Source organism: Rousettus aegyptiacus, unplaced genomic scaffold (genome assembly GCF_014176215.1).
Source record: "Rousettus aegyptiacus isolate mRouAeg1 unplaced genomic scaffold, mRouAeg1.p scaffold_m13_p_1, whole genome shotgun sequence".
Taxonomy (NCBI): domain Eukaryota; kingdom Metazoa; phylum Chordata; class Mammalia; order Chiroptera; family Pteropodidae; genus Rousettus; species Rousettus aegyptiacus.
The window spans coordinates 103451629-103479090 of record NW_023416284.1 but is presented as its reverse complement, the minus strand read 5'-3'; the positions used below and the strand labels follow the sequence as shown (position 1 = coordinate 103479090).

Sequence of the window (27462 nt, the reverse complement as noted above, 5' to 3'; positions counted from 1 at the left end):
ACTTTTCAATAAAACCTAGTGTTGTGAGGGGAGCCAGAAGATGTTGATTCATCCAGAATTAGACACTATTATGTTGTTGTTATTTTTGTTGTTGTTTTGTTTTTGGTGGTGGTGTTTTTAAAATATTTAATTCTCCAGTGTTTCACAATAGTAAATCAGAAATATATGAGTTAAGCTAAAAAAATAACATGTACTCTAATTTTAATTACCAACTTGTTCATTTTATTTTTAATGCATCAATGGATCATCTCCACTGAGTTTACCTCAAGCTAGTAGTAAATTTACTTCTAAAAAAAATGAAGGAAGGATGGAAGAAGAAAAGAAGGAAGGAGGGTGGGAAAGAAGGAGAAAAAGGAGAGAGGGAGGATGCAGGGAAAGCTCTGGTGGGAAAGAAAAACTAAAGAACCAAGATTTAAAAGGTTAAATATGAAGACTCTTTTTGTGGAGTCTAAAAGGTAGGGTACAATATAATGATGATAATAATAAACAGTGTGATTTATGAAATATTGAGATTTTATTCTGGTCTAAGAACCTAGCTCTCTGTTCCTTGGAGGTTAAGTATCCTCCAGACATTTCTTCCTTCCTTATGCTTAACTGCTTCACATCTGCAACACACACCATCTCTCTTTATCTCCCACCTGACTTCTCTCATGGGAAAACTAAATTGGTTTAAATTATGTGGGAACATTATAAATACTGTTTGATGATGAGAATAAATTGGTTCAAATCACATAGGTACTTTCCTAAGTACTGACTGATGAGGAAGTTTAGATATGCTGTAATTTATAAGCAAAATAAAGGTTACCTGGCAAGATATGAGGAGTAGAAACAATTTTTATATTTAATGAATTGAAAGGAAAAAGAAAGGAACACTTTCTAAATCATTCTATGAGGCCAGTATTACCCAGGTTCCAAAACCAGACAAAGATATCATAAGGAAAGAAAATTATAGACCAATGTTTTTTTTAATAATATAGATGCAAAAATTCTCAACGAAATATCAGCTAACCAAATCAAGCAACATATAAAAAAGATTATAATGGTAAAGGGATCAAATATATGATGACAGAAAGAAATTTAATTTTGGATGGTGAACACACAATACAATATACAGATGATGTATTACAGACACACTTGTAACCTATATAATTTTATTAATCAATGTCACCCAAAAAATTAATAAAAAAATAAATAAAATTAAAATTCATATTAAAAATAAGAAAATAAAAAGTATCATATACTACAACTAAGTGGAATTTATTTTGTAAATGCAATGGTGGGTGAACATCTATATAATATAACAATTAATATAATAATAATATCAATAAAATAAACGTAAAAAATTAACATGATCCTCTCAAAAGAAACAGAGAGGGCATTCCACAAACTTCAACACTCTTCGTGATAAAAAAAAAAAAAAAAAAACAACCACTCAACGAACTAGGAATATAAGAGAACTTCTTTAATCTCAAAAAATCATTTATGAAAAATCCAAAGCTAATATCATGCTGAATGCTTGATGCTTTTCCTCAACATCAGGAACAACAAGGATGTATGCCCTGACCACTTCTATCCAACATTGTACTGGAACTTCTAGCCAGGACAATTAGGCAACAAAATGAAATAAAAGACATTACTACTGAAAGGATGAAGCAAAACTACCTCTGTTGGAGGTGATATGATCATGTTATAGAAAAATCCCAAGATTTACCAAAAAAAAAAATGTTTGGAATTAATAGATGAGTTCAGCAAAGCTGCAGGATCCAAGATCAATAAATAAAAATCAATTATAAAAATTAAGAAAAGAATGCCATTTACAATAGTTTTAAAAATAATAAAATCCTAAGGAATAAATTTACCAAAATAAGTGTAAAATTGTACTCTGAAAACTACACAACACTGATGAAAAAAAATTTTAAAGACCTACATAAATGGAAAGACATTCTCTTTTCACAATCAGAAGACTTACTATAAAGCTACAATAATGGTGACACACACACGAAAATAGACATAGAGATCAGTGAAATAGAATTGAAATGCTAGAAATAAATTCTTACATTTATGGTCAATTGATTTCTAACAAAGGTGCCCAGATTATCCAATAGCCAAAAAATAGTCTTTTCAACCAACAATACTAGGACAATTGGATATCTACTGAAAAAGAATGAAGTTGGACTTCCTCCTCAACCCTAAATAAAATTTAACTCAGAGTGGTTAAAAAATAAAAAAATAAATAAAATTATAAATCTCTTAGAAGAAAATATAGGAGTAACTCCTGATGACCTGGTTAAGCAAAGCCTTCTTAGAAATGATGCCAAAAGCAAAATTAACAAAAGAAAAGAAGGATAAATAGAACTTTCTCAAAAATAAAAACTGTTTGTGCTTCAAAAGAGATGATCAAGAAAGTGAAAAGACAACTGACAGAGTGAGAGGAAATATGCTCAACATCATAAGTCATTATAGAAATACAAATCAGAACCACCGTGAGCATATCATATCTGTTAGGATGGCTAAAATTAAAAAGCAAGTGTTGATGTGGTTGTGGAAGATTAGAACACTTCATACATTGCTAGTAGAAATGTAAAATAGTGAAGTACTTTGGAAAGCAGTCTAGACACTTCCCAAAAACTGTTAAATGTAGAGTTATCATATGACCCAAAAGTTCTACTTGTGGGTATACACCCAAGAGAGATGAAAACATGTGTCCACACAAAAACTTGTATACCAATGTTCATAGTGGCATTATTCATAATAGCTAAAAAATAAAAAAAAAATAAAAAAAAATATCCATCAACTGATAAATAGATAAATAAAATGTGGTATAGCCATGGAATGGTATAATATTTGACCATAAAAAGGAATAAAGTACTGATACATACTTTAACATGGATGACCCTTAAAAATATTATGCTAAGTGAAAGAAGCCAGTTTTGAAAGACTATATATTTTATTTTATAGTTTTATTTAGATGTGATGTTCATAAAATTAACAAATCTATAGAGACAGAAAGTAAATTCATTGACACCTAGGACTGGTGGTTTAGGGGATGGAGATGGGGAATAAGGAGTGGTGGCTAATGGCTATGAATTTTTTGGCGGGGTAGGAGGAGAGGGGTGAAATGTTCTAAAATTCATTATGGTGATGATTACACAACTCTTTAAAATACTAAAAATTATCGAATTATGCATTTAAGTGGGTGAACTATATAGCAAGTATCTCAATAAAGTTAAAAACAAAAGGAAGGGGTTCATCTTCCATACCTTTTCTTCTCTTTAATTTGAAAACCCTATTAGGATATGTAAAGTTATTTCAGTAGATGTTTGATCTCCAGATTCATTTTCTGTACCCTATGTAATGAATTCAAACTTAGAAATCTTTAACAGCTGAACAACATTATGCCCATGTTATAGTTATAAAGCACAATTACTATCCAATTTGGTGGTAGTCAGGGGAAATATTTTATTAAAGATGTCAAAAGCATTTCCTAAGCATCTATAATAATCATAGTACAATGAAAGCTCAGGTGTTTGGGAGCACAGAGGCATCAAATATTACTTTGTGGGATTAGAAGAATATGTGGAATGACAAGAACAATAGGGGAGGAATAATAAAAGTATTTAATTATGTGCATTATAAGAGAGAAATTCTTGTGAGAATCCCAGGATTTGTGGTATATATGGTATTTTATAGTCCTGCTATAAAGGGAAAAGTCTCTCCTAGACTTATATCTGTCTTGATATTCTGCTTTAATATTTTAACTCTTATCTCTTGTAAGAGAAAATACTCTTTCACTTATTCATATTTTTAATCTTCTACCTGTAAGAACAATCTTTTTAAAAAGGTTTTGATTAATTCATGTAAGCCTTTCATTGAATTTCTTTCTAGAGAGAAGGGTGACCTCCTCTGTGATTGGGAAAATGGGTAGAATCCAACATCCAGTGTCCCCAAGGCCAGTAGTAACCTAAAAGGCAAAATTGTTTCTCTTACTCCTCTTTCTTCTTTTCTTTCCTTTCCTTGTTCTCATTCTTCTTTATTTCCCCACAGTGGCATGGCCACCTTCCTCTTGCAAAGGACATATTTCTCTCTGAAGTGACTTTGCTTTTAACTAGAAGGATGTGTACATCAGGTTGGGAGGTAGAAGGCTCCTGTATCTTCCCATCTAATTTTACCACAAGCAAGCTGATAAATTCATGGCTGCTTAGCTCAGGTCTTTATGTTTACTCTACTTATAAGAAAAAGAATATGAGTGATAGAATGTGTACATTAAACTTACCCTGAGTCTCCAGCTCTACTAATGAGAGTATTCTGCTGACTCATGCTTCCATTATTGTACAATGAAGAAAATTCCTTAGACAGAATATATACTTAATAGATTTTTTAATAATTTTTCTTAATTACTATATATAGGGTTAGGTGCAGTAATGAGAATGGTACTTGTTAAGCAGACATTTAAAAATTAGTATTAGCCAAAAAGATTCTGAAAATTACCTAAAATTTTAGACATAAGGTTATGATAATTAAAAATACAGTTTAATAATATAAAATGGTATTTTGGAAGGATGAAATAATTACAGAAAAAGAAACCTGCAGTTTTAATATAATATTTTTACAGCATGCCTACTCTATATCTAGCAACAGACTATTTAATTAAAGATGCTCTTTCAATGATTATCTCATAGATAATGTCTGGAAATCATTTATTCAGTCAATCAATTCTCCTCCTTGCTGGGTTCTGTGCAGAAGAGAATATATACCCAAGAACCTAAATGAGACTCAAATTTTCATCCTCATAAAAGGATGCACAGTATTTCCCTGATAAAGATAGAATGATGTCCTTATGTGGGACCAGAGCCCAATGGTAGGGATCTGCATCAAATAAATCCAAAATCTAGATTTTTCTTCCTTCTACCTGTAGGGAGAGTTAAGCCTTCAAGGCAAAAGACCCACCTAAGATTTTTTTTAGTAGCCATCTACATGAAAGATTATTTGCCTCACATATCCAGTTGCTGTCAGAAGAGAGTGTGCCAGAGACCAGCATTAAGAGATAGATAACCAGACTCCCTTTAGGAAACCCTGCAGGAGTGCTTCCTGCAGAGAATGAGAAAGCTCAGGGCAAGCCCTGATCCTTTTTACTCATCCATTATACAAGTAGAACAAGAACGAGAAATGGGGTTCAACATATTGGTTTAGAGGAATAGTAGCCAGCCCATTGATAAATTGCCACAGGTGTTGTCAGGCTGTCACCATCAGATCAGCCATTCCCAGTGCTCAGAAGAGTGGTTAAAGAGGGAGGGAAAAAATGAAAATGTATTCTCCATCCAAATGAGAGTGGAGTGAAAATCTCTTCTTCATGGAAACGAGAAGTAAGAAACAAGTATTCTCCCACCAAGAAAGAAAGAAAGAAAGAAAGAAAGAAAGAAAGAAAGAAAGAAAGAAGGAAGGAAGGAAGGAAGGAAGGAAGGAAGGAAGGAAGGAAGGAAGGAAGGAAGGAAGGAAAGAAATACTACAATGCCAGAAACCTTGGAAACTCAGAGGCACGTGTCCATTACTCATTTTTACAATAAATATTTACCAAGTGGTAGGCTCTGCCTTAGGAAATGGCAATTTAGTAATCAAAGCAAGACACAACCAGTGCCCTCAATATCATAGTCTCCTCACAATGGGATTAGAGGCTGAAGATTTGGGTTCTGGTCTTCACTACCAAAAGAACACTGTAAGCTCTGTATGTCCGTGACTTTTCTGAGTTTCCATTTTCGAACCATGAAATGGAGATTAAGGAAGGATATGACATCTGCTTCAGGTAGAGCTCATGAGATTTATATACAGTGATATTCCTCAGGATCCTCTTTTTGCGTATTTCCTCATTGGCGGGGCCTTCTTTGTACCCAGCCTACTGTGTCAACATACATTCATTTTAGGAAAGGATATGAAAAACTCATTCACCCAAAGCACTAAATAACTACTATGCTTTCAGCGTGGATCTTCCCAGGAGTATTTCTATTTTCATGGAAGTCTAACTCCTTAAATTGAATGCTGAAAGAATTTCCTCTTGTAGATTTCACATAATAACATTTTTTCTTAGAATTATTCTAAAATGGCAGTCAACTCCACTGACAAGTCAGGCCAGCCCTGCTACATGTTGCATGGAGAGCCAGTCTAGAAAAATCTGTCTTTATTTTTTTAACCTTGTAGTTCATTCACAGACTTTATAAAGGTATCCAAGAAATATTCCTAGGATACTATGCCTCATGACAAAGAAATGGATTTTTTCTTTGAAGACCTCCACAGTTGGTGAGGACAGGCTTTATATAATACTGACTTGATCACATCTGTCACAGATATCACTCAAATCATCAAATTAGAAGAGAGTTTCATCACCCACTACAGTACAGGAGAAGATGAAAGGAGACTAACAATTCACATGTAAATATTGATTCTTCGGCTATGTTCCCTAACTGTAATTCAGAAATGATCACAGAACCTATCATCTGCTACTCCCTGTAATGTCTCAATCTGCTTTTGAGCTTAGCAAGTTTAGCTGAAGAATTTATGTCGACACTAAACTCAAAAGTATTCCTTCAGTACCCTCTACACCATGACACTGCTAGGTACTTGAGGAGCAAACAAAAAAAATGAAAACATGGTCCTTGGATTCAAGGCACTTTCACTGCTATATAATACTTCATATGGAATTCTATGCAGATTTTATCAGAGAAACAATGAAAGTACTGAAAGGATTGACCTAGAGAAGATAGAAGGTACCGTGCTGCTGTCTCTAATATCTGAAGTATGAGTATGTAGCAAGGATAATGGGCATATATTCCAAACAATAAAACTGAAAGCAAATTTTAGAAATTTGTGGTAACGAATTTCAACTCAATATGGGGAAACTTTCCAAATTCAGAAAGTAGCTGGGCAGAATATGCACTTGGGTATGTAGAAAGAGTCACACATCAGGGGGAAAGCTGAGTGTGCTCTCATATAGCACCATGATTTGCATATAGTAGATGTTTAACTATCATCTGCTGATTAATTGATTCATTTCTTTGAGAGGTTTGCTTTTATTGAAGCTTCTCATGCCACTTGATATAGTCTACCCCTTGAGAAATTTCAGATGTCAAAGAGATAATAAATTTTATAAGCTGCTGACATTCTATTAGCAATTTATTCAACATTTCTGTGCCCTGAGTTATTGTCAGTTAATAGGTGAAAATGTTCTGAAATGAAATAATGTGGGCTGCTTCTTTTTTTTTTTTATAATTGCTAAAATAGCCCCAGAGTTTTCATATATCTCTAAAGATTAGAAACCTTCAGATCATTTGCCTAAACTTCCTGATGGCCACTTGGCCGAAAATCATCCTTCCTTAGAATCCAGTTAGCTGTTCTGTAGTCATAGCTCTATGGGAGGGTTTTCATCTGACTGTTCCTTATTTTTTTTAATGACATGTAATTGACATATAACATGTCATACGATATATTAGTTTCAGGTATACAACATGATGATTTGGTATTTGTATATATTGTAAAATGGTCACACAATAATTCCAGTTAACATCATCACACACTTACATATTATTCTTCTGTGATGAGAACTTTTAAGATTTTCTTTCTCAGCAACATTCAATATTACACAGTACAATATTATTAATTATACTCACCATGCTGTACATTGTGAGCCCAAGACTTATTTACTTTATAGCTGTAAGTTTGTACCTTTTGACCATATTTACCCATTTCTTCCATTCCCTATTTCCAGTCTCTAGCAACTGCCAATCTATTCTCTGTATTTATGAGTTGATTTTACTTTGGTTTGTTTTGATTTTAGATTCCACATATTATTGAGATCATACAGCATTTCTCTTTGTCTGTATGGCTTATTTCATTTAGCATAATGACCTCAAGTTCATCTATTTTGTCAAAAATGGTAGGATTCCCTCCATTTTTATGGCCGAATAATATTTCTATGTGTGTATATGTTTATGTGTATGTTATATATCATGTTTTCTTTATCCATTCATTATTCATTCATCAATGGACACTTAGGTTGTTTTCTATGTCTTTGCTATTGTAAATAAGGCTGCTATGAACATGAGGGTGCAGATATCTTTCCAAATTAGTGTCTTAATTTTCTTGGAAAAGATACGCAGAAGTGGAATTGCTAGGTCATATGGTAGTTCTAGTTTTAGTTTTTTTTAGGAACCTCTGTACTATTTTCAATAGTAGCTGCACCAGTTTATTTTCCCACCCACAGGGCACAAGGGTTCCCTTTTTTCCACATCCTTGCCAACCTTATTAGTTCTTGTCTTTTTGGTGATAGCTATTTTAACACGTGTGCAGTGATATCTCATTCTGGTTTTGATTTCTATTTCCCTGATGATTAGCAATGTTGTTATTTTTTTATTAATTTTTGACTGATGGAAATAAACAAGACAAAGCCCATTAAGACTATTAAGATGCAAAGAAGGAATAAGATTTATCACAAGAGAGCAAGGAGTTTCCTATCACTTACATTCACTGAAGCTATGTTCGATGGGCTGACATGTTATCATGATTAACTCATTTTTATGGATAACTTCGAGAATGAAACGCAGAAGTGTGCATATGAGAGCTTGTGCTCACAATCGTCTCTGTCAGGGTGTTATCTGCTTCACCCACTGTCCTCTATCTTTTGCCTTCAGGAATTAACATTTTCCGAAATGACTCCCATTTATAAATTTGTGTTGTGATAAGGCTAAACTAAGCTATGGACTGCTGAAAGGGTCAGATTACAGAAAAATATGGCAAGAAAGGGCCTTTTCAACTGTAAAGGAAGACTGTCTTGTACTCACCAGGGATATGTTGAAATAACCCGAGTTCTGTCACTTGGAGAGTACCCTCTGGAAAAGGTCTCCCTGACCCTAGGCTGATGGAACTCAGCTAGCTGCACAGCAGCTCTGCTATGCTGTCCTTATGGGAAAGACTCTGGTTTGTGCCCTGAGTTGAGGAATACCTAAATTAGTGGCTGGAAAGCTCCCTCTCAGCTCCTCTCCTGCTAAATAAGAGCAACTCTATTAGCTCATTCTGAATAAGAACACATAGGTAAAGAATGCTGCAATTTGTTGAATCCAGTTAATTAAAATGCTTTATTAATCAGCATTTTTCCACAATTAACTTCTAAGGACAAAAAAGGCAAATTTCAAAATAACCATCAGAGAAGAAAACTTTTAAACTTAAAACTTTTGCTTTAGATTTGGTACACATTCAACCCAAAATCTCACATTTCTACAATTATATAAGAAAGCTTAATCCACAGAACACAGTGCTTTAATCAATATGCCATAATGCCTCCGAATATTGGTGAATGATAAAATAATAACTTTGAAGTACATTTTTCAATAAATAATAACAGCTCAGTCACTGAGTGCTAGGTACTGCTCTAAACACATTAAAACTATTATCTCATTTAATCTTCACATTTAACCCCATAAAGTAGGTCTATTTTTATCGCTGTTTTTCAGACTAAGAAAGTGAAGTACATAGAGATTAACTAAATCTCTCTACATTATACAGTGACGGAGCCAGAACTGAAACTGAAACGCATCACTGCAGAATCCATCCTTTTAAGAGCTACACATGCTGCCTTTTCTTTTTCTTTCTTTTCTTTCTTTTTCCTATTTTTTTAGGATTAAATACAGAAGAGAAATACAAATCGAATACATTTTAGAAAGATCTTCTCCAATAAAATTAATCAAGCAATAACAGTTGAATCAAAAAGGAAGTTCTGGTTGATGAATTTAATGACTATTCAAATAATCAAATGACCCAATCCTGAGCTTTCTGGTTAATTGAATTTCCACTGGCCTCAGGCTGCTATGTTCAGAAAGAATTGCAGCCCATGGAATGTTTTTATTTTATCTTCATTTGTAAGAAAGGCAGCAAAACATTTAAGGATGTTCCCCAAAAAACTTATCCTTTGAACCATTATGCTTTTATCAAGCATTTGTGCCATAACTTTGAAGATTTTCTCTTGAATGATATATATTAGAAACCAAAAGTGCATAATTTAAACTTGCTAAGATTTCTTCCATTTCAAACATGTTTCTTAATAATTTAATCAGACATTTAAAAAGTATTCTCTAGTCATGATGTTACACAAATCCTAAGTCATCACCACTTTCACTCTTTATAGGATTGAAGAGCCCCCAAGCTTGTAATTAATGAACTGCTAAATTCAAATGTATAGATGTGATGCGGTTTTCAAGTGGGACAAATGGGAGTTATTAAACTTCAAAGGAATAACATTTTACCATATTTTCCTGATGAGAGGCATTCAAGAAATGTTTTTCAAATGAATAAATGATTTTTTCTAACTAATTTTTGTTCTTTACATATCATTTGCTCAATAAACTCTAAGATTATCTTAATTTTTATTCCTACAAGTTCTTGTATTTATTATTTTTGTATGATCTCTTATTCTAGGTCTTGATTATTTTAAACATATGTTTGTGTTTAGTTTATAACAATCTACTTTTCTTGACAATTTTCAGCCTTATTACCCATCCTTTCATTCATTGCTCTTCTCTGCTCAATGCAATGACTTTTTAGTTCCACATGGCTCCTCCTCCTTCCTCCTATATTAATATCTATGTCACCTTCCTCTCAGAAAATCTTCCCACTTCCCATATGTTCAACTGGCACATTCTTTTCAGTGGGAATGCAACTAAATATTACTTCCTTCAGGAAGCCATCCCTTTTACTAGTGACATGGTCTGGAAATTCAAATCCTCTGGGAATTAACTCTTACCCAATGCTCCTGTTCTAACTCTTATACACAAAGAAATCAAAAAGTCAATAACAATAACAAAAGTTTTAATTTACTTTGTTTCCCAAAATACTTTTTTTTTTAATAAGATGCCAATGCCTTCCCAACAAAGACCACAAGGAATGCTACTATAATTAAACAAATTTGGGTTTATTGACTCATTACAATGAGGAAGAACATACATTATTGGGGACTATGGAATATTTCAAGAAGAAGTTATTAGAATGGACTTATTATATGACTTCTGCAAGTGTTGGGTGATTTGGAAGAGGATTCAAGGCAGCATGGTTGGTTACTATCCAGAAGAGAGGGTAACTCTATGATCAATTATATTAACAATTCTAATACCTAGAAAGTGAAAAGACCAGACTAAGGCCAAAACGTGATTGTTAAAGAAGTTGAAATCACTCCTACTATTCTTGTGTTTTAGACAACGTTTGTGCTTTGTTTGTACTCAGTCATGATTATGGAGCAATCTTCTCATATCCATCCCAGTCAACAGAGTAGTCTTGCCCAGTGCTGTTCTATTATATTGTCTGTGGTCAATAGGACAACACTAAGCCCAGCTGTGAGTACCAGGCCAGCTCTAGGCAACACCAAGGCTTACTTGACAGCACCCAAATGCCCAAACTGCTTTCTTCTTGTTGTTCAAAAACAGTGTATGTTCTTTTCATGAAGCTTGAAAGGCAAGAAAATCATTGAGAACAAAACAAAAAGCCTGATAGTCTTTTTTTCACTGAATGGGAATACCAGAGAGAGGGAGAGAATAAGAAAACGAGCCATCATGCGTGTGCTAGCTCTGCAGTGGTGCTTCAGCTCTTGGCAGCTCTGAGGCCCTGCAGCAAGGAAAGCTGAAATAAAAGCCCAGGGGTTCCCCCAAAAGCCAAATCGGCTGTGGTGGTAAAGATAGCAGTAACCAAGCTGCATTCAAAAAGTAGCACCCGAAGTCAAATGATTTGGAATGTTCTCCCTGGAAAACATTCTGAAGTTGTCAACCATGAGTTTTTCCATTCAATATGGTATTTATTGTATACTAAATACATGTGTTAATGTATCTAAAACTAACAACGATCTTATAAGGTAGGTCCACTGTTATCCCATTTTATAGATGACGAAACCGATATGTGAAAAGGTCTACAAAACAACTTGCCCAAGATCACAGAGTGTCAGCGCCGAGCTGATCGAGAAGGGAAGGTTTTGGTGATGAGATGCCCAGTTGGAAGAACACACGAGGAGCCGACATGAGAATGAAACGGCAGGCACCAACTCTATTGCGGGGAACACATGCTCCTGCTAGGGGACTATGTGGCCTCCATATATGTCAGGAAACAATAGTGGCATTCTGCCACATATGCGTGATACAACAAATTGAATCATGCTTACATAAGCTGGGCGCAGGTGCCCTACTACATTAATGTAACATTCTAAATCCAGGGTACTATTCCTAGCCACAAGTCTGGATCACAGCCAGACCTGGGACCAGCCAGGCTTGGGGCCCACACAGAGCTATGAAGTAAGAGACATGGGATTTAAACTCAAGTAGTCTGGCTCTGGGGAATGTGCTAACTAACCACAATATCAAATAGTTTTACTTTAAGTATTAAAAACTTTTCTATAGTAGTCAGTAGGTTTTAAAACACATCTACCTCTTATCTCTATTGCTATCTCTCCTCTCTCTCTCTCTCTCTCTCTCTCTATATATATATATATATATACATATATAATATATATTATATATATGTGTGTGTATACACATACACACATCTTGATATATATGTATATATATATATATGTATGTATGTGTGTATGTGTGTATATATACATGTGTGTATAGAAACAAACACGCATATAATGGATTTTTTAGAATTACAAAATATATTGTCAAAAATGATAGAATGCAAACTCTGGAATGAGATTATATGCCTTTTTCTATGTATTCAAGAAATTGTATGCAATATATGACAGATCTGAAAACAACAAGAATCTGTTGCTAAATTCTATTTTTCTTTGTTGGGGACCTAATAAAATCTTCTAACCTCCTACGTGCTAAGAATGAGTATCTGTTCAGATTCATTCTGAATTCCCCTTTTCCATGCAATATGCTGTCTCTCTACTCTGTGTTTTAGCCTGCCTCGTTCTGCACTGGGATGGGGTCATCCCACAGAAGTCGCTTCCTGCTTAAGAATAATATGAAGCTAGACCCTCCCTCATTGCACGGCACCATCACAGGCTTCCAGACAAAGTTATCAAACACCCCTGGCAAGAGAAGCTTGGAGAACTCCTGTCGAATAATTTTCTATGTTGTATCTTCTGGGCTATATAGATACCAAAAGGCAAAAGCTTTCACCATCCTTTATGAATGGAGCTTAATAATCACCTGTTTATTCTAGATGAGAGTCAATTAAAAGTAATTATTCTACAAATACACAGTATTCACCAACTCTAGGTTAGACATTATGGAGGTTAGAAAATGCCAAAAAAAAGTCATCATCTCTCAGGGAGTATGAGGGCTTTATAGACCCATTTATATGCTGCCAAATAGCAAGTTAGAGCAAGTTCTTTAATTTTATATTCCATCCCCTATAGACATGTATAATGTTGCATGTATATGTGTAGAAACAGGAAAATTAATTAATTACATGCTAATTTTATGGCTAGACATCATTGATATCTATTACCACCTCTGCCAAAGAATCATCGAGTAACACTCAACAAGTGTCCTCAATGAAATGAGACAAACTACTAGATCCATTTCACAAAATCTTATGCTGAATATAATAATAATTATCACAAGAGCATTTTAAAACTAGACACAGATCATTGCCAATTCAGTATCACAAACATTTATTAAGCATCAATAACATGGCAAGTAATTGCGACACAAAAATGACAAAGACAAGTGCCTGCCTATAGCAAAGACCATATAGATTTACATAAAAGATAGCCCATCAGTGGATAATTTCAGCTGGGTATAATTGTAAACACTATGATGCGTGTTAGAACACAAAGGAGAAACTTCTAAGCAGGTGAGTTGAAAATGAAGAGAGCAAGGGGGAAGGTGTTAGAAATAAGATTATGCTTAAGAGGGATCTTTAAAACTCTAAAGGCCCAATATCCAAAATATACAAAGAACACATACAACTCAATAACAACAAAAAAACAAACAATCCAATTAAAAATGAGCAGAGGACCTAAACAGACACTTCTCCCAAGAAGACATACAAATGGCCAACAAACATACGAAAAGATGCTCAACATTGCTAGCTATTAGGGAAATACAAATCAAAACCACAATGAGATATCACCTCACACCTGTTAGAATAGCTGTTATCAACAGGACAAGTGATAATAAGTGTTGGAGAGGATATGGAGAAGAAGGAACCCTCATAGACAGCTGGTGGGACTGCAAATTGGTACAGCCACTATGGAAAACAGTATGGAGGTTCCTCAAAAAACTAATTGGTCTACCATATGACCCACCAATCCTTTCACTGGGTATTTACCCCAAAGATTTGAAAACATATATCTGAAAAGATATTTGCACACCAATATTCATAGCACCATTATTTATGGTGGCCAGGACATGGAAGCAACCGAAATATCCTATAATAGATGATTGGATAAAGAGCTGTGGTACATACATACAACAAAACATTACTCAGCCATAAAAAGAGATGAAGTACTGGCATTTGTGACAACATAGATGGATCTCAAGATAATCATGCTAAGCGAAATAAGCCAGACAAAAATAGTGGAAAATCACATGATATCACTTATATGTGGGATATAAATCTAAAAGCAACAAAGGAACAGGGCAAACAAACAGACTCATGGACATGGACAGTAGACTAGTGATTACTGGGGTCGGGGTGAGGGGAAGAGAGTAAATGGTGTAAAAGGGGTCAAATATGTAGTGACAGAAAAAAATCTAACTATGGGCAGTGAACACATGATGCAATATATATATATATATATATATATATCTTCATGTTGAATTATTCACCTAAAACTTACTGGATTTTGTTAATCAATGCCACCAAAATTAAAAATAATAATAAAATAATTTTAAGATAAATAAAATAAAATAATGAAGAAATAGAAAAAACATCTAAGTAGGAATCAGCCAACTAACAAGAAAGAACAATGAATAAGAATCCTGCATAATGGCAAACAAGTGAACAAAAACAAAATACTAATTCAAGATCCAGATTTTTTTGTCAGCTGTTTCACTGGTTCAGTTGACTAAAATTTTATTTTTTCATTCATTATTCATTTATTTGGTTGGCATCAGAAAGTCACATATCCTAGCTACCCAACAGAAAGTCAAAATGCTCTTAGCCCAGTGATGATTTCCACAAACAAGATATTGAAAGCATAGCTAACTAAAGCAGAAATAACTGCTAAGAGATAGAAGAAAGCTTTTTCCAGAGCAGATCATAAGGAGTATTTTTTTAAATCTCTATTTCTTATGTCTGAGATACAGGTGCAAACCCTCATGTCCTGCTAAGGGCTTAACATGTTCAGGTGCAAAGGGAAACTCACTAGCACATCTTCTTAAGCCAAATGAGAATTCTGACTTATTAGAAAGAACTAAATGGGGCTTATTAGAGCACTACATTAAGAAAAACCTAGTAGGGAGTACTAATTGAATCAATTACAATTAGTCCTGAATGGATTTAATCATTGTTAAAACTATTTTCTTTGGAATTCTGGGTTTTGGAGAGATTGGGTTTGGGAATAAAATGGTAACTGTGATATTTTTATCAGATTTACAGAATAACAAATATGCTTGGAAAGAAATCACATTAGGCCAAGCCATGACACCAGATAGTTTTCCTACAACATAGTAAGGTACAATCACAGTATGGAATTTTACACTGGAAGTGCAGGAATTTAGAGAAATGTTGTTAAATGTAGGTTGAAATGAGTTCTCAGAGAAGATCCATCTTATTTTAGAAGCCATCTTTATTTATTGTAGTTATTTCTAGAAACTCAAATGGAATTGTAACCAATTTTGAATATCGTTTAGCTCACTTAGGACTGAAATCAGTTTTGTTGGTAACAAAAACACTTTTTAAATTTTAATCATATAAAATATTTGCTCTAGCTGACCTGTGCCACTACAGTAAGAAGAACCCACATAATCTTTTTTTCATACACTTCAATTGCAAATAGCAGAACTTATTAAATTATTATTAAATAGGGTATGTTAGCAAGCTGCCATGTAAGCTTTCCATGTTATTGCGCAACCCTTCCATTTACCGTCACTTAGAAAAATGTCCCCCAGCAACATCCCATGCACATTCACATACAAATATATTTCCTTTCATTTCCATCTTTGATTTTTCTCTCAGTTTCAACTCTTTCCAAATCATTTTCACTCCTAAGAGTTCTCTCTTTTCTTTCAAGAAATTTTGCCAAAGGAAATGCTCGTTATCCAATAATGTCCCACGTGAGCTACACATTATATTATTCTAATATAGTTTTCAAGTTTGTACTAATGTAGTGGAAGGGAATCATAATTATAATCAAAATTTGGCACTCCTCTTTTGGAACATTAAATAAAATATGAATTTTGGGCTATAGCTTATCTGCTGTACCAGTAAGCTAATCTCTGCTGAGCAGGAAAAAATCAGTTATAAACAATAAAAACACAACTACCTCCTCTTAAATTACAAGTGTTTGTGCATTTATTTATGTTATTCCAGCAGAATATTCTTAACTGCCATTATCATTATCCGTTGCCTCCTAAAATCCTTTTGGAGCTTTTCCTGATCCCTCAGAAAGAATTAACTCCATTTTTGTAGTACACAGCATACATCTCTACTTAGCAAGAATGCAATTCTTCCTTATACGTCAGTTAACTGCATATGTGTGTGTGTGTCCAGTTAGGAACTTAAATGGAGTTGGTCATAAGACAAATTGAGGCCTCAGGTGAGGATTAAGGATTTAATCTTTAATTAAAGGACAGTCAAGACTGGGGTAACAGGAAGTAATATCCTGGAATTGGTTTGGGGTCATTGTTCAATGGAGCAACTCATGGTCATATTTGGTTCACGCATCATCATACAAGATGGTGGACTACCTGTCATTTGGGTTGATAGAAGTGACTTGGTTTCAAGTGAATTGTTTGAATTGGAATAGAAGTCTCTGAGTGAGAGTGAGAAAATAGTGAATGCAACCTTGTTAAAAGGGCTAAGCAGATAAACAAGACTTCTTTTAAGCGAACAGATGCTCAAAAATGGTTCTAGCCTCAGAATGGAAACCAAAGTGAAAAGTAAGAAATCAAGAGAGAAAACATTTTAGTCATTAGAAAACAGGCTCTCTGTGGTTGACAGGCCACTGGACAGTGCCAAGAGTAATCCCAAATTCTAATTTCTTCTTGATAGGAGTTAGGTCCTGTAATTTAATTATTTAAGTAGTTATCTATCTGGATGGACATGAGGATGGATAAATGGATGGATGGCTGGATGGATGGATGGATAGATGGATGGATGGATGGATGGATAGATAGTAATGTCCTGTTTTTATAATATAAAAAATAATTAAATTCCTATATGATGTGTATATGTGTGTATGTACTATTTCTTTTTCTTTTAAACAAACTCATATTTCTCAACTGAGTGCAATTTTTTCCCCGAGACAGCATTTGGTAATGTCTGAAGATATAGTATAGAGTGTTCTAATGGCATAGGGGGTAGAAACTAAAAATACTTCTAAATATCCTACAATACACAAGACAGCATCTAAAATTCATATTTATTAGAAGCTTTGAACTCTGTCTCAGAATTAACAAAGTAAAAATTACCTGGGCTGACAGATGTTGAAAAGATTGTGTTTCATGTTTACCTTTATATTCTATATTTTGGCACAGGTCCTCATGTGTAACAAATTCTACATAAATATATGTTGGGTTAAATTGAATTAATACATAAAGAAGATATGGTACATATATATAATAGATATTACCCAGCCATAAAAAAGAATGAAATCTTGCTATTTTCAACAACGTGGATGGACCTAGAGAGTATTTGCTAAGTGAAATAAATCAGACAGAGAAAGACAAATGCCATATGATTTCACTTATATGTGGAATCTAAAAAGAGGATAAATGAATAAGCAAAACAGAAACAAACTCTTAGATACAGAGAAAAAAGTGATGGTTGCCCAATGAAAGGGGAGTTGGGAGGATGAGTGAAAAAGGTGAAAAGAATCAAGAAGTCCAACTTATTATAAAAATAGTCATGGGGATATGAAGTATAACATAGAGAATGTAGTCAATAACATTGTAATAACTATGTATGGTGTTGGATAGATAATAAACTTATTGGAGTAATCACTTTATAAGGTATATAAATATATAAATGTCTAATCACTATTTTGTACACTTGAAACTAATATAGTATTGTATGTCAATTAGAAAATAAATTAATTTTTAAAAAATATATACCTCTTCTGGACATGATTAATGTAGGTATAAAGATGCATTAAGTATATTATTTTTATAACTAAGAATAAGCAATTAAAAGATATGTTTTCTGAACCCATCTAGAATCAAGAATTACAGTTGATTTAATTTAATAAGAGGTTAGTTGGCATCTTTTGAGCATCTATCACTTTGCCAGATGTTCTACAGAATATGAAAGTAATATAAAATATATTCTCTGACCTTGAAGAATTTGAAATCTAACTAAAGAGACAGAATATATCTTGAGAAAACTATTTTGTTCCAGAGCAAAACAGCACGTGGTTGAGTGTCAAATGAGTAACTAATTAGTGCAACAAGAGTTTAAGGAACAGAAAAAAAATCAATATGTCTGGAATTGCCGGAGATAGCTTCTTGGCAAAGATGAGAATTGAGCTGACCCTTTACAGGCCAATAGATAGAATTTCAATTAAATGACCAGCAATGAGGAGAAAGTATTATAAGGCAGAGATAATAGCATGAACAAAACTAAGAACAAGACAAATCATAGACAGGTTTGTGGAGAGCCAGAACACTACCCTGGCTGAAGTGAGAGATTTGACCTGCTAGGAAGTAGACAGGTTATGGTGAGAATCAAATGAGTAAATGTTGATAGAAATAGCCTATAAAATATCTAACTTTGTGAATGGGATAAAACATGCTGTCTCCAGACAAAGTTTGGAAATTGTGTTTTCAGTATTTATCACACTTAAAGTGATTGTTGAACCTAATATGGTTTAGCACATCCTCCTATACATGTAGACTTTTATACCAAATAAAGCAACACTCCGGCCTATATAGTATATCTAATACTCCATAAAAGTGACCATTAGCAAAGGCAAGCCAAATTTAGCTGTAGCCATGTGTAACCTCTCCCCTTGTGACTACAAAGATAGCAAGAGTCCTTATTTCAGAAAAGAAGTGCTCTCATTAAAGAATTATTTTAATTACCTTAACTAATGTCCTGATATTATTTCTTTGTCAAGAGAATAAAAGAATAAATATTCCGTTTGGTCAAGAAAGCCTGCAGAAGATAGAAATGAACAACTGATTTTGTTAAAAATCATTAGAGTTAATTCAATGTGTGTATATATTGAGCTAGTAATTAAATGCAAGAAGGAATAAATCATCATCTGCAAAAAAAAAAAAAATTACTTAAATAAATAAATAAACCTTACCTTACACTTAGTGCAGTTTTCATAACTCTTTCTACTTGTTAGAGTAAAAGTATCTTTCCTGACTAGAGACCCAGAAAAGAGAACTTTGGAAAATAAATGGGTTTTACATTTGGATTAAGAAGAATGACCAACGCAATAACAATTAATAGTTAATAAGAGCTCCCAAAATAGGTGGACCAATATGTCTTTAAAATCAAAGATTAGCATTATATACATTTAAACCTATAAATTCCATAGTCATATAACTATAAATTCTTAGATCCCCATAAAAGAGATTTTAATAGACATCAACTCACCTATATAATTTTGTTGATTAAGAATAGGTTCACTTGCATATAACAGTCTTACATACAGTAGCTTGGCCAAATGGAGACTTTTATTTTCTTTAAAGAGAATTCACGGGGAAGGTCGGCCTGGGCTGTTAATAGTGGCTACATGATGTCATTTAGGGCAAAGCTACTTCTGGGTTTCTAATAAGCATCCTTAGATGACTTCCAGTTACATTGCACTGTTCATAAATATGTCACATGAACCACCCCTAGTTGAAAGATTGGCTGAGAAAGAAAATTTTTAATTGTGCACATTGCAGTCCAAATAAAAGTAAAGGGGAAGAATTATGTAGTCCAATCAGCAATTAGTAATTATAGTAAGACCCCAGCCATTATACATTTGTTAAAGCAATAACTAAGTGAATTGGGTCTGTAACACAACTCTAATATCTAGGTGCCACACAGTTTATTTTCCAGGTTTTCTTTTTTTTTTTTTTACATAAGTTTATTGGGATAATTGGTTAATACAATTATATAATTTTAAGGTATACATTATAATTTCATATCTGTATACTGTATTGTGTGTTTACCATCCAAAGTCCAGTTTCCTTCGGCTACCATATATTCGATCCCCTTTACCCACTTCACCCTCCTCCTAACCCCCCTATATTTGACCCCCTTTACCCTGTCTCAACCTCTCCCCTCCTCCCCCACCCCCTATCCTCTGGTAATCACTAGTCCATTGTCCATGTCCTTGAGTCTCTGTTTATTTGTCCTGTTCATTTGTTGCTTTTAGGTTTATATCCCACATATAAGTGATATCATATGATTTTAAACTTTTTCTGTCTGGCTTATTTCATTTAGTATGATTATTTCAAGGTCCATCCATATTGTTGCAAAGGGCAATATTTCATCTCTTCTTATGACTGAGTAATATTCCATTGTATATATGTACCACAGCTTCTTTAGCCAATTGTTTATCGTAGGACACTTCAGTCGCTTCCATGTCCTGGACACTGTGAATAATGGTGCTATGAACATCAGTGTCCCAATATCTTTATGGATATGAGTTTTAAAATCTTTGGGATAAATATCCAGTAGAGTTTTTCTTGAACTAATTAATTTTGTGCCTTTAACTTACATTTTTGTCTAATGGATTTCTTGGGGAATAACCCAAATGCGGCTTGTATCCATTCATAGAAAAAGTCTGTGTATACTACTGCTGTGGCTACAACAGCAAATCTATGAAGATTTCCACTCAGTCAGAAAGTTATCAATTGATATATCATGGACGGTAATTGACAGAGCTAATTTAGGAAAATGAAAAAAGAGAAATTGCAGGTATGGTATGATACCTTTACTTTCCCACTGCTTTCTGATTTTGCTAGTAAAGAAGCAAGTGGTGGTATCCTAAGAACTGTCAAGCTCCTAAAACAAAGTGTCTCAGGATCTAATAATATCTCCCACATAGTAGGTGCTCACGTAATATTTGTTGACTAAACCTTTTGTCTATTTGCCCTTATCAAAGGGTACACAGAAATTAGTTAAAAAGGAGCATTCTCTATCCACTTAAATTAGGCAGTCAAATGCTTAGTCAGCGTCCACTCTATGTGAATAAAAACTCTGTGAGGAGCCCAAAGGAAATGCTTGCTGTGATTTCTCACCCTGAAGGTCTTGCCCTGTCTTTTACATGACCTGGCAGATTTTTTTGATTCACATCCAATGTTAATAAATCAAATCTACAGGAATTGGTTTCTAAGGCATTTGGCTACCAAGCAGATTATTAATATTATAAAATCAATTTAAAGCCACATTTAAGTGTTTAAAATCATTTTATAATTCCCTTAATTAGCATGTAATTCAGCTTGAAATGGAGGTTAGGGACTATCAGCCAATACATCAATTGATCAAGCACTGAATTTGTGTTGAGGGGCATTTGAAGACTCAAGAATAACATTCCTTGCCCTTGACAATTTATGATCCATTTAAGGAGATGATATGTATGTGTACAGAGGGGGAAACACATAATAATGTCACATTATATTTATGACTTGTCAAATTAATAGAACAGACAATAAATATTTCATTTTACCCAAAATACCTATAAATCTGGTCTTTACTGAAGGGGAAACATGAACCAAAAATATCCTGTTGTAACTGAAATTTGGAGACACTGATAGGAAGATGATACATAGCACTTTGAAGACTAGAGTATAAACTACTTTTTACTATAGATAACCTCTAAAGGAATTCACTTGAACCTTCATAGGAAATAAAAAGCATTATTATTTTTCTTCTTTTCTTAAATTAGGTCATGGAACTAAAGGAGTGTTTGAGCTTCTTTCTGGATGGCGGAGAACCAGGGAGAATCTGCCCTTCAAAGACAGGGTAGCCGATGCCTATTCTGATGTGATGGTCACCTATACCATGACCAGCTCCCTGTACTTCATTACCTTCGGCATGGGTGCCAGCCCATTCACAAACATAGAGGCTGTCAAGGTCTTCTGTCAAAACATGTGTGTCTCCATTCTGTTGAACTACTTCTACATTTTCTCTTTCTTTGGCTCCTGTCTGGTCTTCGCTGGTCAACTAGAGCAAAACCGCTACCACAGCATCTTTTGCTGTAAGATTCCTTCTGCAGAATACCTGGACCGCAAACCTGTGTGGTTCCAGACAGTGATGAGTGATGGGCATCAACAGGCATCCCATCATGAGACAAACCCCTATCAGCACCACTTTATTCAGCACTTCCTTCGTGAACATTACAATGAATGGATTACTAATATCTACGTGAAGCCATTTGTTGTCATCCTCTATCTCATTTATGCCTCCTTCTCCTTCATGGGGTGCTTGCAGATCAGTGACAGAGCCAACATCATCAATCTACTAGCCAGTGATTCCCCCAGTGTTTCCTATGCCATGGTTCAGCAGAAATATTTCAGCAACTATAGCCCCGTGATAGGATTCTATATCTACGAGCCCCTCGATTACTGGAACAGCAGCGTCCAGGAGGACCTACGGAGACTCTGCAGTGGGTTTGCTGCAGTGTCCTGGGTAGAGCAGTATTACCAGTTCCTGAAAGTGAGCAATATCAGTGCCAATAACAAGAGCGACTTTATTGGTGTTCTACAAAGTTTATTTTTAAAAAAGCCAGAATTCCAGCATTTTCGAAACGATATCATCTTCTCCAAAGCAGGGGATGAGAACAACATCATTGCTTCTCGCTTGTATCTGGTGGCCAGGACTAGCAGAGACAAGCAGAAAGAAGTCATAGAAGTGTTGGAAAAATTGAGACCCCTGTCCCTCTCAAAGAGCATCCGATTCATTGTGTTTAACCCCTCCTTTGTGTTCATGGACCATTATGGCTTGTCTGTCACAGTGCCTGTCCTAATTGCGGGCTTTGGTGTTCTCCTGGTGTTAATCCTGACTTTTTTCCTGGTGATCCACCCTCTGGGAAACTTCTGGCTAATTCTTAGCGTCACCTCAATTGAGCTGGGCGTTCTGGGCTTAATGACATTATGGAATGTCGACATGGATTGCATTTCTATCTTGTGCCTTATCTACACTTTAAATTTTGCCATTGACCACTGTGCGCCACTGCTTTACACATTTGTATTAGCAACTGAGCACACCCGAACACAGTGTATAAAGAGCTCCCTGCAAGAGCATGGGACAGCCATTTTGCAAAATGTTACTTCTTTTCTTATTGGGTTGGTCCCCCTCCTATTTGTGCCTTCGAACCTGACCTTCACACTGTTCAAATGCTTGCTGCTCACCGGGGGTTGCACACTTCTGCACTGTTTTGTTATCTTACCTGTGTTCCTAACCTTTTTTCCCCCTTCCAAAAAGCACCACAAGAAAAAGAAACGTGCCAAACGAAAGGAGAGGGAGGAAATCGAATGCATAGAAATTCAAGAGAACCCTGATCACGTCACCACAGTCTGAAGGGTGTAGACTAATGGATTATTTTTTTTTCCAGTATCGCACAATGATGCAGGGGGAGTAAAGCTCAGACCTCAGCTGCTTGGGCTGGCCAGGGGTAACAAGGCAAGTCAGATTAAGAGTGAATTATTCATGACACATCAAGGTGTCCACTTCTTGGAGGGAAGAAAGAATCAAAGAAGGGGAAAAGTTCTTTACAACCTTGTTCTCCACTAAAGATGAGTTTCTGTATGTGATCTTAGAGCTCTTCCGAGGAATGGACAAATCAATGGAGTGTTAGAAGGCCAAAAGAATCAACTGCTTTTAAAAATAAAATGCTTAGGAGAGATGGAGAGGAGAGGAAAGGGGGCCTCCAAATAGGGGGAAAAAATAGGAAATATCAAAATTGCCATGACACTTTCATATTTATTTTTTGCGAGGTTGATCAAAGAAAACCTATGCACTTGGGAAGTAAATATTTAATCCCGTCTAAACCAAAGGACTTCCCAATCCATTTTATGTGTACGTATATATGTATATATACTATATATACATATACTTAGGTTTGTCTTTAGCATACATTGACATTTGTATGAAGGGAGATGTCCATTTGCAGAAAAACTGGCCTTTCTCTGGAAAGTCAAATTGGCCTTAGCCAAATACAGACACATTCATGGCCATTCGAAACCAACTCAAGTGTTTCAGCAGCGAGGATATTATTTAACTGTGTGATAAGCAAAATAAACAGAGAAATGAATCTATTAGATTCTACATATCATATTGTCAATCTTTGAGATTATTATTTTGGGCAACTTAGCAAAAACCACAAAAAGCATTTGAATCAATTACCACATGAACAAGGTTTAAAATCTCATATTAGGGATAAATAGTTGATATGGCTTTTCATTGGCTTTTAACAGTACTCTGTATTTGGGAAAGCTGACTTGACTGCTTTCAGAGAGCTCACTCACTGCAAATAAGCACGTTACATTTTTTGTCCGTACACATGTGTATAAAAGTAGACAAATGTGTGCATGTCTTGTGAGTGTGTGTGTTGTGTGTGTATGTACAAGTTAGAGTATTTCATAGTTTTAGTGTTTTCATTTTAGATGGTGAAAATATACTGCCATGGAATATAGATACTTGTCATAGGAGAAAGGAAACATAACTAGGAAATTTGTTGTAGAGTAAAATAGAGTAAATGAACCACCATCACTCATCATATACCATCAACTGGTTCTCAGTGTAAAGAAAATATTCTAATCCTATAAAGCCTATTGTGTTCCTTGCATTGATGCTGGGAACATTAACCTGGCCACAATCATTATCAGAGTGGTTACTCTACTGCAATATCATCTCGTAGCTTCTTGCTGTATCATTGTTCTTATTACCTGAAAAGTCCTCCTCAACTAGCCCTCCTCCTAGGGTGATTGTAGCTCTCCACAGGTGGTATATTAACTATAACTGCTGTTGAATTCTCTCTCAAAAAAAGTACTGAGGTAAATGTTTTCATCGAGTTCAAGTTTAGAACTGCTCCCCAGCAGATAGACTTAGTCTGTTGGGTGCTTACTTGGATTAATGCTGTGCTTCCTGTCACAGAAAATTACTAGAAAATGCCTTTTCCTGTGCCATACTTAGAACAATTTTCAGGTAGGACTGAACAAATGTCCAATGATTATAAAACCTGCTAGTTAGCTCTTTTACCTAGATGAGAGCTGCTGTTTCCCACCAACTTTGCTTGTATGTGTTAATTGAATTTAAACTATTAAAATATTAAAAAATAAAAGTCAATCTCCTAGACTCAGTTAGGTTCAGAAAAGAAATTCAGTAGAGGTAGTCTTTGAAATGAAGTTGCTAAATTAATTAAGTAACAAAACAAGTGTATTTTTACAATAAAGAGTTTACTAGGATATTAAGAGAAAGGAGGAATGTCTCTAACAAAATTTTAACAAAATTTTATTTTATTAAGTGGAATTTGTTTTGTCCTACCTTGAGGTAATTGAATTTCTGTTAGAAATGATCTATGTCTTTTCAGTTGTGTTCATCTGGGTACACTATCAACAGATCAAGTATGGAAAATAATTGCCATAAACATAGGGTTACTGTTCTTACATTATTGGTAAAGTCATGTCACAAATAACGCTAGCCTTTTACCTCCTGAACTGCTCTGCTAGGATAAACTGGTGTTTGACACTAATGGACCCGCAGACCATGATCTCATATCTGAAGCAGAAGTTTCTAAGGAGTTGGGTTTTTTAGGAGGGGAGAGGGGTTCTTCTTTCATAGTTTACTCATCATTCATGAAGATATGTTTTATATTCCTTTCAAAAGGTGAGATAATCAGCTGAGAAATTCCATTAAGTATCATTCCACTTCTTTCCAAGGTGTGCCATACTCCAAGCATTTACAAATTTTTAAAAAGCTTGCCCATGTGGGTAATTTTTTTTTTTGCTTAATTATCTTAATTATCTTAGTCAATGTCAAATGCAAAGAAGGTTGGTAGACTGCTTTATAAAGAAAGAATCAAGCAGGCCAGTCACCAAATGCATATGTAAATAGTAGCATATATTGTCAAACCACTGATACAGTTCTAATATCATTCATGCATTTAAATAGTCTCTGTTTGGATGGAGATAAATAGTTTTTTTTAGGCTATATGATCAAGGATCCAAAGTGACTAAGATAAACATGAATTTCTCATTGTTTAAATGACTAGAGGAGTGGATGTTTGGAAGGGACATTATCTTTTCCACTTCTTTCCAAGGTGTGCCATACTCCAAGCATTTACAAATTTTTAAAAAGCTTGCTCATCTGGGTAATTTTTTTTTTTTTTGCTTAATTATCTTAATTATCTTAGTCAGTGGTACTTTTTAGTGAACCATAGCAATAATTCCTTGAAATGAAATTAATTATTCTGGAAAAGTTAATATACCACCCAAAAAGCCCTAACTCAGTCCTAGGAAGTCTTTTAAGCTCAGGAAGAATCTACCTGAGCATCATCTGAACGCCCAACCTCACTCTGAAGCAGATATTTCCAAGAATTCTATTTACCGAATGCCAAGATACATCCTAAAATATGAGATCATGATTTGCAGGTAACACCAAACCTCTGCCTTTTTCAGTAGCTTGTGTGCAACTCATCCTAGTATTTCAAGTTTACTCCTACAGTTTTGTCCATTTGTGAAATACTGATGGCATTCAAATTAAGAACTTATCTATCACTGGAAGATGACCAATCAACTCCTAGAAGAGAAGAAACCTGTGAGGAATATCTCAGACATGTAGAATATTTTTCATTGAAATGTGTTTTTCTCTGAAAGTGAGAGATTTCGATTTTGCAAAAAAACACACCTTTTCTAAAAATAAACTGAAATGTAGATTTGTTTCTTTCCATCAGAGTTTATATATGAATTAGAAAAACCATAAGAGTTTCAGTCTCCATGATAGTTAATAAAGCTTCAAAGAAGTCTCACCTAAATTATAGAGAGACTTTTGGCAAAAGTTAAATTCTTAACTTCTTACAGTTAAACTTAGTCATATGCTAACTTCAACCATAATGACTTTTTTAATGAAAGGTGTGCTTTAAGATTATCCATGAATTTTTCCAGGGACCGTGAACCTCTTTGAATATTCTATGAAAGAATTATTCCCCACTGTGATTGTATCATGTGAGTGTTCCTTTCCCATTTAATTCCTATTTATTTTCACAGAATTTGGGTTTTACTTTGTGAGCTTAGAAGACGAGTTATGACAATGAAGCTCCTATGATACTATAATAGCCATTCTTGAATGTTGGATTCAAGAGGGTGAGAACTTGTTCATTTTGTA

General features: G+C 34.7%; 1 protein-coding gene across 4 annotated transcripts in view; it reads left to right on the top strand.

Moving 5' to 3' along the window:
• PTCHD4 (patched domain containing 4) overlaps positions 1-24155 on the top strand; it is a 168891-nt gene extending 144736 nt beyond the window's left edge. For all 4 annotated transcript variants that reach the window (XM_016158931.2, XM_016158929.2, XM_016158930.2 and 1 more), the window contains one exon: positions 22025-24155. In XM_016158931.2, the coding sequence (XP_016014417.2) occupies positions 22025-23658 (1634 nt within the window). In that variant the 3' untranslated portion in view covers positions 23659-24155. The remainder of the gene's footprint in view (positions 1-22024) is intronic.
• Positions 24156-27462: the final 3307 nt, after the last annotated feature.